This window comes from Podospora anserina, chromosome 1, assembly GCF_000226545.1.
Source record: "Podospora anserina S mat+ genomic DNA chromosome 1, supercontig 1".
Taxonomy (NCBI): Eukaryota; Fungi; Ascomycota; class Sordariomycetes; order Sordariales; family Podosporaceae; genus Podospora; species Podospora anserina.
Window position 1 is genome coordinate 67559 of NW_001914859.1, and position 12718 is coordinate 80276.

The 12718-nt window shown below is 54.6% G+C and overlaps 4 protein-coding genes across 4 annotated transcripts; 1 reads left to right on the top strand and 3 right to left on the bottom strand.

Moving 5' to 3' along the window:
* Window positions 1-2951: 2951 nt before the first annotated feature.
* On the top strand, window positions 2952-5334 carry PODANS_1_790 (uncharacterized protein; the record flags this gene model as incomplete). Its single annotated transcript, XM_001912156.1, has 3 exons — window positions 2952-3246; window positions 3301-5163; window positions 5222-5334. The coding sequence occupies 3 exons, from the start codon at window positions 2952-2954 to the stop codon at window positions 5332-5334; spliced, it is 2271 nt and encodes a 756-aa protein (XP_001912191.1).
* Window positions 5335-5492: 158 nt separating this feature from the next.
* PODANS_1_780 (uncharacterized protein) lies at window positions 5493-6848 on the bottom strand (the record flags this gene model as incomplete). The annotated part of the gene is made up of 1 exon (XM_001912157.1): window positions 5493-6848. The coding sequence occupies one exon, from the start codon at window positions 6846-6848 to the stop codon at window positions 5493-5495; it is 1356 nt and encodes a 451-aa protein (XP_001912192.1).
* A 539-nt stretch (window positions 6849-7387) lies between these two features.
* On the bottom strand, window positions 7388-8654 carry PODANS_1_770 (uncharacterized protein; the record flags this gene model as incomplete). The annotated part of the gene is made up of 3 exons (XM_001912158.1): window positions 7388-7746; window positions 7803-8349; window positions 8412-8654. The coding sequence occupies 3 exons, from the start codon at window positions 8652-8654 to the stop codon at window positions 7388-7390; spliced, it is 1149 nt and encodes a 382-aa protein (XP_001912193.1).
* Window positions 8655-10757: 2103 nt separating this feature from the next.
* PODANS_1_760 (uncharacterized protein) lies at window positions 10758-12521 on the bottom strand (the record flags this gene model as incomplete). Its single annotated transcript, XM_001912159.1, has 1 exon — window positions 10758-12521. The coding sequence occupies one exon, from the start codon at window positions 12519-12521 to the stop codon at window positions 10758-10760; it is 1764 nt and encodes a 587-aa protein (XP_001912194.1).
* Window positions 12522-12718: the final 197 nt, after the last annotated feature.

Genomic DNA, 12718 nt, shown 5'->3' on the forward strand with positions numbered 1-12718 from the left:
CAAGCACATGCTGATGATGGAATCAAAAGAAGAGAAAGAACAAGGGGGTCACTCTCTGTCTAACGTCCATCTTAATCTCATAGGCTTCGTGTGACCTCCTCCTCCGGGCCACACCACGAGAGCAAACACCCTGGGTAGACTTGGCCCGATCGCCGTGGCCATGATCCTTTTGCTGAAGACGCATCACTTCGAGGGGAATTGTCTTGTTTGGTTGGTTTGAAAAGCATGGCACGGACATCTTCAATGAGAGCAGTCAAGGTGTTCATAGATCCGAATGACTGGACGGGATTTCGGGTATGCATACAATGCGATGTTTATAGCACTGTCGACGGGAGTCTGTTTCGTCCCAGCTTGTTGTTGCCCTGGCCGGGTGGATATTAAGGTCGAGTGCTTGGACCCGTGCAGTCACGGTCGAAGTTGCTGCAAAGCGACCCTGCAGATGCAGTCCAAAGTTTAATGACGGCGATCATTCTCGCAAGAGACCCAAGATGGCGGTCGATGGTAGGTGGGGATGGATGCTCGCAATACCAAGGTAACAAATTCTGGGTACTTAGCTGGCACCTTAGTGTAGGGTCATTTTGCGTTTGCATCGTAGGCAAGCATCAAGGACAAAGTTAGCAGAAAGGTCTCGTAATGTGTCAGTGGAAAGCCACGCTGAATTCAGGATTCCAAGAAACAACTTCACCCTTGTTCAAAACAGCAACTCAAGTCCCACGAAAGGGATGCTTCCCCTCGGGGACTCGAGGTACCCACGTACTTCACCAGGTTGCCACCGCAGGGTAACAGCCATGCGTCTGAACCTCTGGAGGTAGGTATCTGGGTGTCTCGGAGGGCAGTTAAGGTGGGCTTGCCCACTCTCTTTCCTAGTGAAGAGAATGCTTGTGCAGAGGTCGCGAAAGGGAAGGTGTCGATATGGCGGCGGGAATACTCGGGTAGAACTTTAGGAACAATTGAGCGATATTTGTGTTCTACCTTCCATGTGTCAACGTTCAACACTGAGGCGGTCCGGCTTCGGCGGTGCAGGTCCAGACCGTCATGTGTTTTTTGGGGTGCCATTTCCCACTCTGCAACTCAAGAGGTATCGCCTGATATGCCACCGCAAAGTTGCTTGGGGAAGGTCAAGATGGATATCAAATCTTCCGTTAAGGCCACAGCGAATGTTGCTCTTGTCTGCCAATGCAGCTCCCAAAGGTCAGGATGTAGATGGTGGCACAGGAGGAGCAGGCAAGCGACCTTCTTGTTCCGGACAAATCGACTCACTTCATAGGCCAGCACTGTCTGGATGGCGGGAAGGCGGGGAGGGGTGACCCGCATTTCACAACGTTCGTCAAGGATTTTAGCTCCCGCAGCCCACCCCTAGTCTCCAACCCCACAACACAGTGTCCGGCTTGTCTCTTCACCGTGAAAGAACACGCCCACAGCATCAACATCATCAAACGCGTTGATGAAGGAGGAATTTTTATAGCATTTCGCAATGGACATGCTCTTCCATGATGAGGGAGAACCTGTCCGCCAGCCTATTCCAGCCTTCTACTTTGCCATATCCCTGATCTTCACGTGGGTTTTCCCTCGCGTAACACAAAATCGTAGATGGCAAAAGTGCGGTGCAGTTACTGGCCACGGTTCGACCCTTGCCAAGAATAACACTGAGGGATCATCTTTCAACTACACCCGATGGAGCAAGAGCATAGAGAAGAGCAGCAGCGGTATGGATACTTTTGTCATCTATCGTCCTTTTGCCTTTTCTTCTGCCCAATCTCAACGTGATGGATACTACAGCGCCAAGCCGATTCCAGAAGTCTGGTCCGGTTCCATGGCGTTTGGCTTCAAGGTCGTCCACCCCCTCTCCCGGCCAATGAAACATGGGACCAGCCGAGAGTTACACGTGGAGCGGGGCAGGACAAGCTCATTAATGAGCCGGCCAAGCTTCCTTCTCTTCTCGGCATGGCGGCAGTCGCAGACTGAAGCAATGGCCAAGCTTCTTACGCAAACCATCCCCCTGACATCAAAAAGCCAATGACATTGACCATCAAGAAGCCCACCCCCCGGCAGCGATAACGGCCTCTCTTGACAGAGATATCGACTCCATGCACACTGACGTTTGATGCCGCGCCAACATCTTATCAGCTCAAGTCACAACATCAACATTCTTCAGTGAGACAGCCGGCTGCACCAATGGTTGCCCAGACGCCAGACGGGTGCCCAGACAGCTGCCCAGACGGGCGGGAAGCAGCAACAGGCTAAAGCCCCCAGGGATGACACTTGCCAGATCGGCGGGGAATTCTTCGCGCCGTCTGCAGCCAGACAGCTTGCGCCATCAAGACCTGACAAGCGAGTTTAATATCATGACTCTCCCCCCTCAGAACCTAGTGGGCTACCGACCTGCCTATTACGGGAATTCTTGTCGCTCCGGCGAATCGACTGACGGCCGACTGGGCGGACTGCTACATTGCCGTGCATAGATGGGTTGATCTGTCCAACGCCTGCGGTTGGTTGCCCGCAGGAGCTTTCTCCAACTTTCAATATGCATCCGGCAGACCGTTTCATCGGCGCCTCTGCTGCTTATCTCTGGGGTGGTCTGCGATCGAGCTGATGGTCGCCTCTTGTGGCAATGGTCGAGGTGGGATGACACACAAGCCCTAAGCAAGTCCCCAGATAACACCGACATGAGTAAAGCACATTCTGTTTTCGGCTTGGTCCCCGCCTCGAACCTCGGTGATGGTACTGACAGTAGAGCATCCTCAGGTAGGTACCGTGTAGCGTGCCGATCAAGCTTGGGGCGGAGTTCCTGGGGGACGTAACACAATGATTAAATACCCAGCTGCCCGACCCCAAGCGGTTCCGTGGGCTTCTGTCTCCCTTGCATTCGACGATTTCCCTTCAAAACTGCCCCGATCGCCTCTGGGGGAAGTGGTCAACAGCATACACCACACCACACTACACCGTCCGCCATGGCTGACGAGGAGAAGAGGGCGCTCGAGACCAGCACGGCCTCGGGCACCATTCGCCCATTCTCTGAAGGCCAACCACCCATCGAAGGTCCCAATGAGCTCAAAACGGAGCTGACGGTTGGGAATTCAGAAAAGGACCATGGATCCGACGATCCCGAGGAGGAGGAGGAGGATTTGTGGAAGCCGCTGAAGATGGAAGCTGATATTCCCTATGAGGAGAATCCGCTTACCATCAGAGCCGTTGTTGTTGGTTGCATTTTGGGCTCTCTCGTCGCTGCTTCCAACTTGTACCTTGGTGAGCGATCTTGTCTGCTCTTCTCCAGACGTGTTGGTTAATCATCATGTTCAGGTCTCAAAACTGGCTTCACCTTCAGCGCCAATATGTTTGGTGCCATTTTCGGTTATGGTATCCTCAAGTTTATGGAAAAGTCTGGTGGGCAGATTCCCATCATCGGCGGTTTGTTCGGTCCGCAGGAAAACTCCATCGTCCAGGCTGTCGCGACGGGTGCGGGTGGTACCGGCGGCATCTTCGTCGCCGCCATCCCCGCCATGTACCGTCTCGGTGTGATGCCCGAGGGCCACTCGCCCATGGATGACATTGGTGCCATCTTCACTATCACCCTGGTTTGCTCCTTTGTGGGACTATTCTACGTAACGCCTCTCCGCAAGTTCTTCATTGTCCAGGTCGCCCGTGAGCTGAAGCTCATGTTCCCCACGCCGACCGCCGTCGCCCTTACCATCCGTTCCATGCACGCCGGCGCTGCCGGTAGTCTTGACGCCATGAAGAAGCTTAAGTGCCTCATGATCTGCTTCGTGGGAGCTCTGATTCACCGTGTCGTCTCGTACTACGCCATCGGCATCCTGTACGACTGGCACTTCTTCACGTGGATTCACATCTGGAGCGGCTACACCAGCTGGGCGCTCAACATTGAATCCTGGGGCTGGTATTTTGAATGGACCCCGGCCTTTATCGGTTCCGGCATCTTGATCGGTCTCAACCCCGCCATTTCCATGTTTGCCGGTGCCGTCATTGCCTGGGGTCTTATTGGTCCCCTGCTCGTGCACTACGGCGAATGCATCGGCATCCAGCTGTCTGAGGATCCCCAGTGGGACTCTTACTACAGTTTTGCCTCCCTCAGGAACCTCGGCACGGTTACGCCCTCTCCTCGATACTGGCTTCTCTGGCCCGGTGTCATGGTCATGGTGTGCTCGTCCATGGCCGAGCTCTTTGTCCAGTACAAGGTCATTTGGAGCGGCGTCAGCACCATCTGGAACCAGGGCTGCGGTGGCATCAACGGAATGTTGGTCAAGCGTGGCAAGTCCAGCAACTTCTTCGCCAAGCACGGCGCACCCAAGGTCAGGAGCGAGAGCATGGTTGAGGACCCTTTCCCACCAGAGCAACAGGTCAAGAACTGGATGTGGCTCGTTGGCCTTCTCGTGACGGTCGTCATCTCCATGATCATCTTCCACTTCCAGTGGGAGATGAACCCCGGTCTTACCCTGTTGGCCATCCTGCTTGCCTTCCTCTTCTCGTTCCTCGCCATCCAGATCGGCGCTGTTACCGACACGACCCCCCTGACGGCCGCCGCCAAGGCCTCGCAGCTCGTCTTTGGTGCTGCCACTTCGGGAGGTGGTTTCAGCATCAAGCATGCCCAGAAGCTCAACTTGGTGGCCGGTGGTATCGCTTCTGGCGGTGCTGATGTGGCTGCCGCCCTTGTCGGCGATTTCAGAACCGGTTTCTTGATCGGCACATCGCCCATCAAGCAGTGGGTTGGACAATGCATTGGCAGTTTCGTCTCGGTGTGGCTCGCACCAGGTCTGTTTGTCCTCTTCACGTCGGCCTACCCCTGCATCTGGAAAGGTGAGGCCGAGGGTGAGAACTGCGCTTTCGACGTCCCCTCCGTGTCCGCCTGGGCTGCCGTGGCCGAGGCTGTCACGGACCCCAACGTCAAGATTCCCTTTAGCAGCGGCATGTTTGCCATTGCCATGGGTATCTTGTCTGTTGCGCAGGTCGTCTTCCGTCATTTTTACCTGGTGGGCGAGCGTGAAAAGTACCGCAAGTGGCTGCCCAACTGGGGTGCCATCGCCCTCTCCTGGGTCATCCCCGCCCCGGTGTTTGCCAACGCTGCGTTACTCGGTGCCATCATCGCCGCGCTATGGAGGAAGTACAACATGCGCACATGGGACATTTACGGCTATGCTGTGGCAGCTGGTGAGTTATTTTTAGTGTTTGGTTTCATAACATGTGACTGACTGTGTTGTTCAAACAGGTTTCATTGCCGGCGAAGGTCTTGGTGGTGTTGTCGGCGCCGTCCTTACGCTGGCCGGCGTCGACGGAGCAGTCAAGGGCACACAGATTGCCTGCCCACTCAACTCTTGCTGATATGTTCGTTGAGCGGGTTGTACATGATTGCTTCTTGTGTTTATGGTTGGATATGATTTAAATGGGTGTAATGATTTGAAAGCAGCGTATACCATTGATTTTCTTCTCAAATAATTGGATTCATGATGTTTATTGTGCAGAGAGTGATGATGCTACAGCTATCTTGAATTTCCCAGCCTACGCCTGCGGAACGGCAGTTGCCCAAGGGTACGATGTGGCCAGGGGTGTGTTGTAGGTGCCCAGGCTGTGAAAGTTTCTGGTGGTGGTGGTGTTGAAAAAGATCTTTTGCACAAAGGGCAGGATCCCGTTACTGCTTCGGTCAGCATTTCCGTCCACACAAATTGATCAGGCATGCGGAAAACGTACAATCCGCTCATATCACAATGTCCTCCGCTCCTGACATTGATTCCAATCTTGTCCCCCGCCCCAAGCCAGTCATACACCACCTTGGCCGCTGGGAAAATGACGGTTGCCGTCCCTTTGCTGTTCACAAACTGGTCGCCCGTTCCCTGGTCGATAATCAACGCCCGCGGAGCGATGGCAGCGGCAATGGTGTGCGCGTCAAAGGGCAGGTTCTCGTGGTGGTTCATAAAACTCCCAAGCTTGGAATTCGACCACCACCCGGCACCCTGCTTGCTGTTCTCGAGGTTCTCCCCCTGCCCGGACAGCGTAAAGTACCGGTACGGTCCCAACCCCTGAACGCCAGAAGACATGGGCATGGTGACGGTGATGCGCTTGTCAAACAGCCCCGCGACCAGGGCGGCTTTCCCCAGACGGGAGCAGCCAGTCACACCGACGCGGTAGGGGTCGATCTCTGGGACGGTGAGCTGGATCGCGTCGAGGGTGCGGTGGAAGCCCCAGGCCCAGGCGGTCAGGACGCCAATGTCGCGGCCGTTGTAGATGCTCCAAAAGACTCCCGTCTTGGAGTTGCTGTCGGGGGCCACGGTGGTGTAGTCGAACTGGGCGACGGCGATGCCGGCTTGGAGGTAGGGCTGGTTTTGCATGCCGCCTATGTTGATCACGACGGGCGCCGGACGGGAGCTGCTCGCTCCGGAGGGCAGCTGGATGGTGGCCCTGAAGGAGCCGCGTTTGTTTTGGGGACCCGTGACGGTGATTTGCAGGGTCGTGCCTGACCGGGTGGCTTCGACCTTTTCCTGGGTTGGGTCGGGGTAGTACCCGAATTGGTATTCTTGGAGGAACTGGAGGATCTCGGGTTGGCGGCACTGGTACCACTCAGCACGGGACCTGATGCGGTTGGGGGCGTTGCCGGTCATGACATCGCGGGCAAAGGTCGAGGAACCGGCGGCGTTGTCGGTGGTGGTGTACTTTAACGGTAAAAAGGGGTCAGGGAGCGAGGACTGGAGTGGGAGTTGTTGCCAGGTCGGGAAGGGAGAAGGCAAGGGTGCGCATTGGACTTGACGGGGGGAGATCTCTTGGTCATTCTCACTAGATGCTGGTGCCGCAGCCGATAAAACGGCTGCTGTCGCCGCAGTGAAGAGAATGGAGTAACGCATGATGACTTGCTCTTGGACAGGTATCTAGCGATTTGCTCTTCAAGAAGCTGCACTCCGGCCTTGTCTGATATAAGACGACCAAAAAAAGCTGGGGTACATCAACCTCGTGGCATTAATCCCCGAACCCGTGCATCCCGTCACCCGGATGCTTGGTCCTTGTGGGGTAGAGCCGTGTTGATGATGGGTTGATCCGTATTAGCCATATTGACGCGGCGTAAAAGGTGCCGGGCAAACAAGGCACTCTGGGAGTTCTGTCATGTAAATCAGACTTGATCGGGAACAAGATTCAAAACAAACAACGTGTGAGGGTTACAGTCTAGATTTATCCATCTTGTGTTTCCACCAACTGCAATCACCTGGCGTTTGTTGTTCAATAAAGAAGAGAAATATTTCCTGAAACCAGGTATTATAGAACCGAACTGGGATGTTGAGAATCAGTTTTCAAACCTGACAGCGCCTTTTCTCCAGAACCTCCTTTCAACCGGCCGTCACTTCATTCCAGGAACAAAAGAAAAGAACATGACAACAGGGCCAGACCCCTAAACCTTCTGGGCCGCCTTTTCATCCTCATACTGAACAGTGAATTCAGTGACCTGGGCAATGCCGTTCTTGCCTGGGTTCACCTTCTCCCCGTTCTGCACCAGGATTCCTCGGTCGCTCTGGTCGTCGTCACCCAGTCGGTGAAGCTCGAGATCGCTGCCGGTGGGGGCGGGCCGGCTGGAGATGGTGATCATTCTGCTGCGGTTGCCACTGGCACCGGTTTCCTTGACGTAGCCGCTGTGGTATTGTCTCGAGGTTTTGGCGTCACGAACGAGAACACGAAGCATGGGGATAGAGGCGGCGATGATCGAAGCGGAAACCTCGGCGTTGCCCCAAATCCAAAGGTCAATGGCGTCGGCTATTTTAAGGTCGGTCAGCAAAACGTCCTTCTCTACAGCAGTCTGGGGGAGCTACCAAAATCTTCAGACAACATGACATTGACCATGCTGGTCTTGATGATGGCCGTGATGCCAGCAAAAATACCCATGCTCATGGCGATACCCACACCGATCTTCTCGCTGTTTCTCATCTGGAGGCCCCAGAGGAACTTCCACGGGAGCATGGCAAGTGTCAAGTCCATAAAGGCCGAATACGAACCCGAAAAGATGTTGTAGTGAACCAAGATGTGCGGCGCCCAGCACGTGCCCTCGACGAACATGTCCCAGACTTTTTGGATAGGCGTGCAAGAGACCCAGGGAAACAAGGCGGACAGGCCCATGGCGATGTTCATGCTGATGATGCAGAACCAGGTGACCTTTTTGATCCAGCCGTCGGTGAGGTGAAGCAAGGTGATGCCGAAGGATGTCTTGGACCACACGGCAGCCGTGACGGAGAGGGTGCCCGAAATGTTCATGGGAAGCAAAAGGTGAATCATGTTCTCCATGGGGAAATCCCAAATGTGTTTGCCGTATCCCATTGTAGTCATGTAGGTCATCAAGGAAGATTCGGCGGTGATGCACAACTTGGCTCACGCGTCAGCACTGGGGACCTAGACAAGAGAATTGGGGGTATCGTGAGACTTACGATAGCTCCAATGAGAAAGTAATCATCCCACCACAAACTCTGCCTCTTGAGCATCCGGCAGTAGAGTCTCAGAGCCAAAAAGGCGCCAGCGACACAAGTAAGGGTCCAGACGCAGGCCACGAGTTTTGGACCGGCATCGTCGTGAGGAAGGGCGGCGAGCTCGGCGGGAGTGAGCGCGACTGGGGTGGCGAACTGGTCCGGTTTGGTGCCGTCCTCTTGCGTAGTGAGGACTACGTCGGCCATCGTTGGTTGTCTGAATGTCGATCCGAAACTCGCCGGAAAGCTAATACAAGGTGAACGAAACAAAGGTAACGAATGTATGGAAGAACACAACCCCAACTGCCAACGGTTGGGCGGCTGGATCGACCTGTGAAGCGAACAAAGATCTGCAGATGCTGAGATCGAGATTATCAGGGCAGTCGAGAGAATTAAGGGACCGGTGGGTGGGAGGCGGTTGGAATTGTTATACAGAATATCAAAGATGGAAAGGATCGGAAGACACCCACTCAACAGCTGTGGATAAACTGAGACCTAATACCATGGAACTATCATGCCCCCGGGCTTCCCTTCCTTATCGACGTTTCTGCCGAGGGGTGGCCCTTGTCGTACCGACCTCCTGGGCTGGCAAGCAAACCCTGAAGGCCAGGGGATTGTGTTGTGTGCAGCCTGGTGGAGAGGGTTGGCTTAGCCAGAAACGGAAAGGGGTAGATCGAGCCCAGAACTATTGTGGATGTTTCGTTTGGGTTTTTGTTTTCGACCAGCATGGTCCCCGAAGCTTCCATATCGACATCAAGGGGCGCCGCCTTCAGGGTCACCGCGTAGCGTAGGGACTTGACCATTGATTCGCTTCTGTTCTGATGGATCCTTGGCCCCTACTTTGCCAATAGCTTGGGATGTTGCTGACACACTCAAGGACAGAGAGGAGAAAACGCGGCCTATAATTTCTTATTCTTCGACATGATGCCATTCTGCGAACAGCATCCTCCACGGGCCAACCAGCGTTTGTGTTTGTTTCCGCTCCTCGCGTGACTTGACGGCGGCAGTTGCACCTCTGTAGATACTGTATGCTTGTTAACATATATGCCTGCAAGAGCCTTGACGAGACTTTTGTGATCTCAGTCACTTAGTTTTGAATGTTACCCTCAGGTCGCACTGCTAACAACAGGCTTCCCCGCGTGCACGTTGCCGGGACCCTAGTGTGTTGTAGTGAATATCTCTAGTTCCACCTTCACAAGCCACCCTTTTTTCTTTTTCTTCTTCAGGTCGTCTGTGTGGTAGACTTTGCTTGTTGCTTTTCTCCTCGCTAGCTCCCAAGCGACTGGTGGTCCACGAGGATCTTTTCGGTGGAGCCTGACTTGTTTGACGAGATCGATCAACAGTGCTCACAGGGCGATGCTGAGGAGTCAAAATCGGACGGTGGAGACGGGAAAAACAGAGAGGCCCAAGCTTGTTCTTCTCTTTGATAAAAAAGCGGCATGAAAACGGCTGGCTCTTCCCGTCCGAGGCGGACCGGCAACGGCCAGCGGGTGGTGCGTCCGAGCGAGCCCCCGTGAATCCCGCGGTTATTCTGACCGAAGAAAAATTGAAGGATTTCAAACCCGGACAACACGTTTCGGCACACGGCAGTGCCCGATCACAGGCACCAGTCAAGCTCCCTCGCCCAGTCCCCGAACCCCGACCCTACCAGCGATTCACCTTCCTGTTGTGGTGATCTGGCAACTTGTTGCCTCTACCAATTTAAACTTTTCGACGACTGGGCCCACGCCTCTGGTGCCTGTGGGGTACGTGCTGGGATGCCCTGCCCTTGAGTATGGCAGCAGCTGGGATCAATTCTTGCGCGGCACTGTGGAGTACCGATCACAAGGCTTGGGATGGCCTCAACTCTTGCTTGGGTCTTGATATCAAGATGCTAGCTGATGACAACACCGCCTTCTCTCAGCACGACGACGATGCCGCAAAGACTGTCCACCAATAGAAACCTAACGCGGCATCGCCAGCCGACAAAAGATGGGCCAAGTGGACTAGCTCTACTGGTCTGTGACGCCGGCGTTGGCTCGGTCCATACGGAGTATATGGATGGATATGCGGTCCTATAGGAAGAGGGCCGGAGTTGCTTAGCGGGCATTTAAATCTTGATGGGGTTGAAAGCTTGGACGCTTTAATACCGCCGTGCTGGAGCCGAAAGATAATATGCATAAATGTCAGGGGTCGCATTGGGCTGACCAAATATGAGTTCAATATACACCAAGAGGATGCCATCCAAAAAGGGCATGTCCAACTGTCTATGCACAGGGCCAGGTAGATATACAATATCAACGCAGGCAACCACCCCTACCCATATTTGGGCTATGCTCGGGCCTTTTCGGTTTGTGTAGTTGCCGCCGGCATCTTGGCTGATGCTTTGCTTGATCCCCAGAACAGACCATCAACATCCAACCCCACCACTTTGAGAACTCCGCAGGCAATGTATACCACCAGCCCAACAACAGCGATGAGATCCAGAATGTGCACCAGCCACCACAGGTGCTGCGTCCCCAGCGGGCAGGTGTCGTAGTCGGCCTTCCACTGCCAGCTCTCCTCGTCGAACCAGATGCTCAACAAGCCTGCGTTTCCGCCAAAGTCTCCCATCATGCTCCTGACGGTGATCTCTCTGACGCCCGGGACACCCTCCGCTTCTTTGCCCACCGTCTTTTCCCTTACCGCTTGCCTCCACCGTTTCACCTGCCACTCCACCTCTCCACCCTCGGCCGTCTGGTTCACATAATGATACGTGTCACATCCAGCATGGTCGTGGCCGTTGAGAATAATGCCTCTTCTCCCCTTGCCGCCGCCCGGGGCACTGGAAGAAGCCGACATACCCAAGATTCCTTCCAGAAAGCCTGTTGACGCGGCAACACTGAGCTGGTTTTGCTCCTTCAGAGTCCCGTCGTGCGAGTGGAATTCGAAAAAGGGCTGGTCGACGCAGACACCGGTTGGTTTGTACAGCGGGATGTGGGTCAAAATCACGGTATAGTGCCCCTCAAACTCGACTGCGGCCGCGGTGTTGATGACATTGTTGATAAAGGTATAAGTATCGTCTTGCAGTTGGGTCGAGAGCGCCGGGGTGTCGAGGTTCATGTCGTTGAGCACCACCAATCTCAGCTCGGGGATCAGCCTGGTGGACTCGGTGTTGGTGTCGGGATCATATAGAGTCTTGCTGTCGAAACCTTCGGGCAGGGGCAGCTCAAACCGCAGCTCGTAGTTGATCTTTCCAAACGCCTTCTCGAAGCGCGCCGTCAGATTCGTGGTGATGTCTCCCGCATAGCCAATGTCGTGGTTGCCCGCCACGTTGATGATGCGCCTGGCCCAGGTTGTGTCATTGTCAAAGCGGGAGAGGTACCCGGACAGATCGTACTCCTCGGCCGGATACGCCTGCAGAGAATTGGGCACCTTTTCTGCGCCGCGAAAGACACGGTTCCAGTATCGGTTCGCGCGCTTGGTGAACTCGGCCTCGTTGAGCCACTGGCTACCGACAAGATCGCCCAATACCGTTACGTGTGTGGGGCGAGTCCACCAGTGGACAGACCGATAGATGTGGGCAAGGTAAAAATCGTTGCCGAACAGGTCGATGATCTTGCGGACCGACTCGAAAAAGTTGAAGGTGTCCTCTAGCAGAATATCGACAACATCGTGGAGGGCTTGCTTGATGCCGAGTCGCGACAGCTTAAAGTTGCGAACGAGAGATTTCGCATGGGGGAAAACGCCGAGGTATTCGATAGGAATCGAGGTAGAACCCTCCAACTGCGGATCGCCGAGGGTCAGAAGACGGAAAGGGGCTTTTTTCGAGGGGAGCGCCGGGGCGGGAGGTTCCTCGATGCTCGAGTTGATCGCTGTCGCTGTCGCTGTCGCCGTCGCATTGGCGAGAAAGGCGGGGACCCAGTGGGATTTGGCCGTTTCGAGGAAAGGCGACCGTGTTTCCGACGACGAAGAGGGCGGCAGCGGAAATGCGCAGGTGCCAAAAACTGGGTACAGGTAGAGATAAATCGTCAGGGCGATGGAGACGGGAATGAGGACGCGCAAGACATGGCGAAGAATCGCCGTCGGCTTTGGAAAGCAGCAGAATCGCGTCATGACATTTTCTTTTTGAAGATTACAAATTACAAGAAAATCAGAAAGGAGCGAAGAGAAGGAAAAAGAATGAGGAAAATAAAAATCCGTTGTTGGCGTCGTCGAGGTTGATCATCAGGTTCGATTGAAACAATGGAAACGTCCCAGAAAAAGTTGGACCCCGAAAGTGGCACTTGTCAGCGAGCGCGTGCCACTGCAAC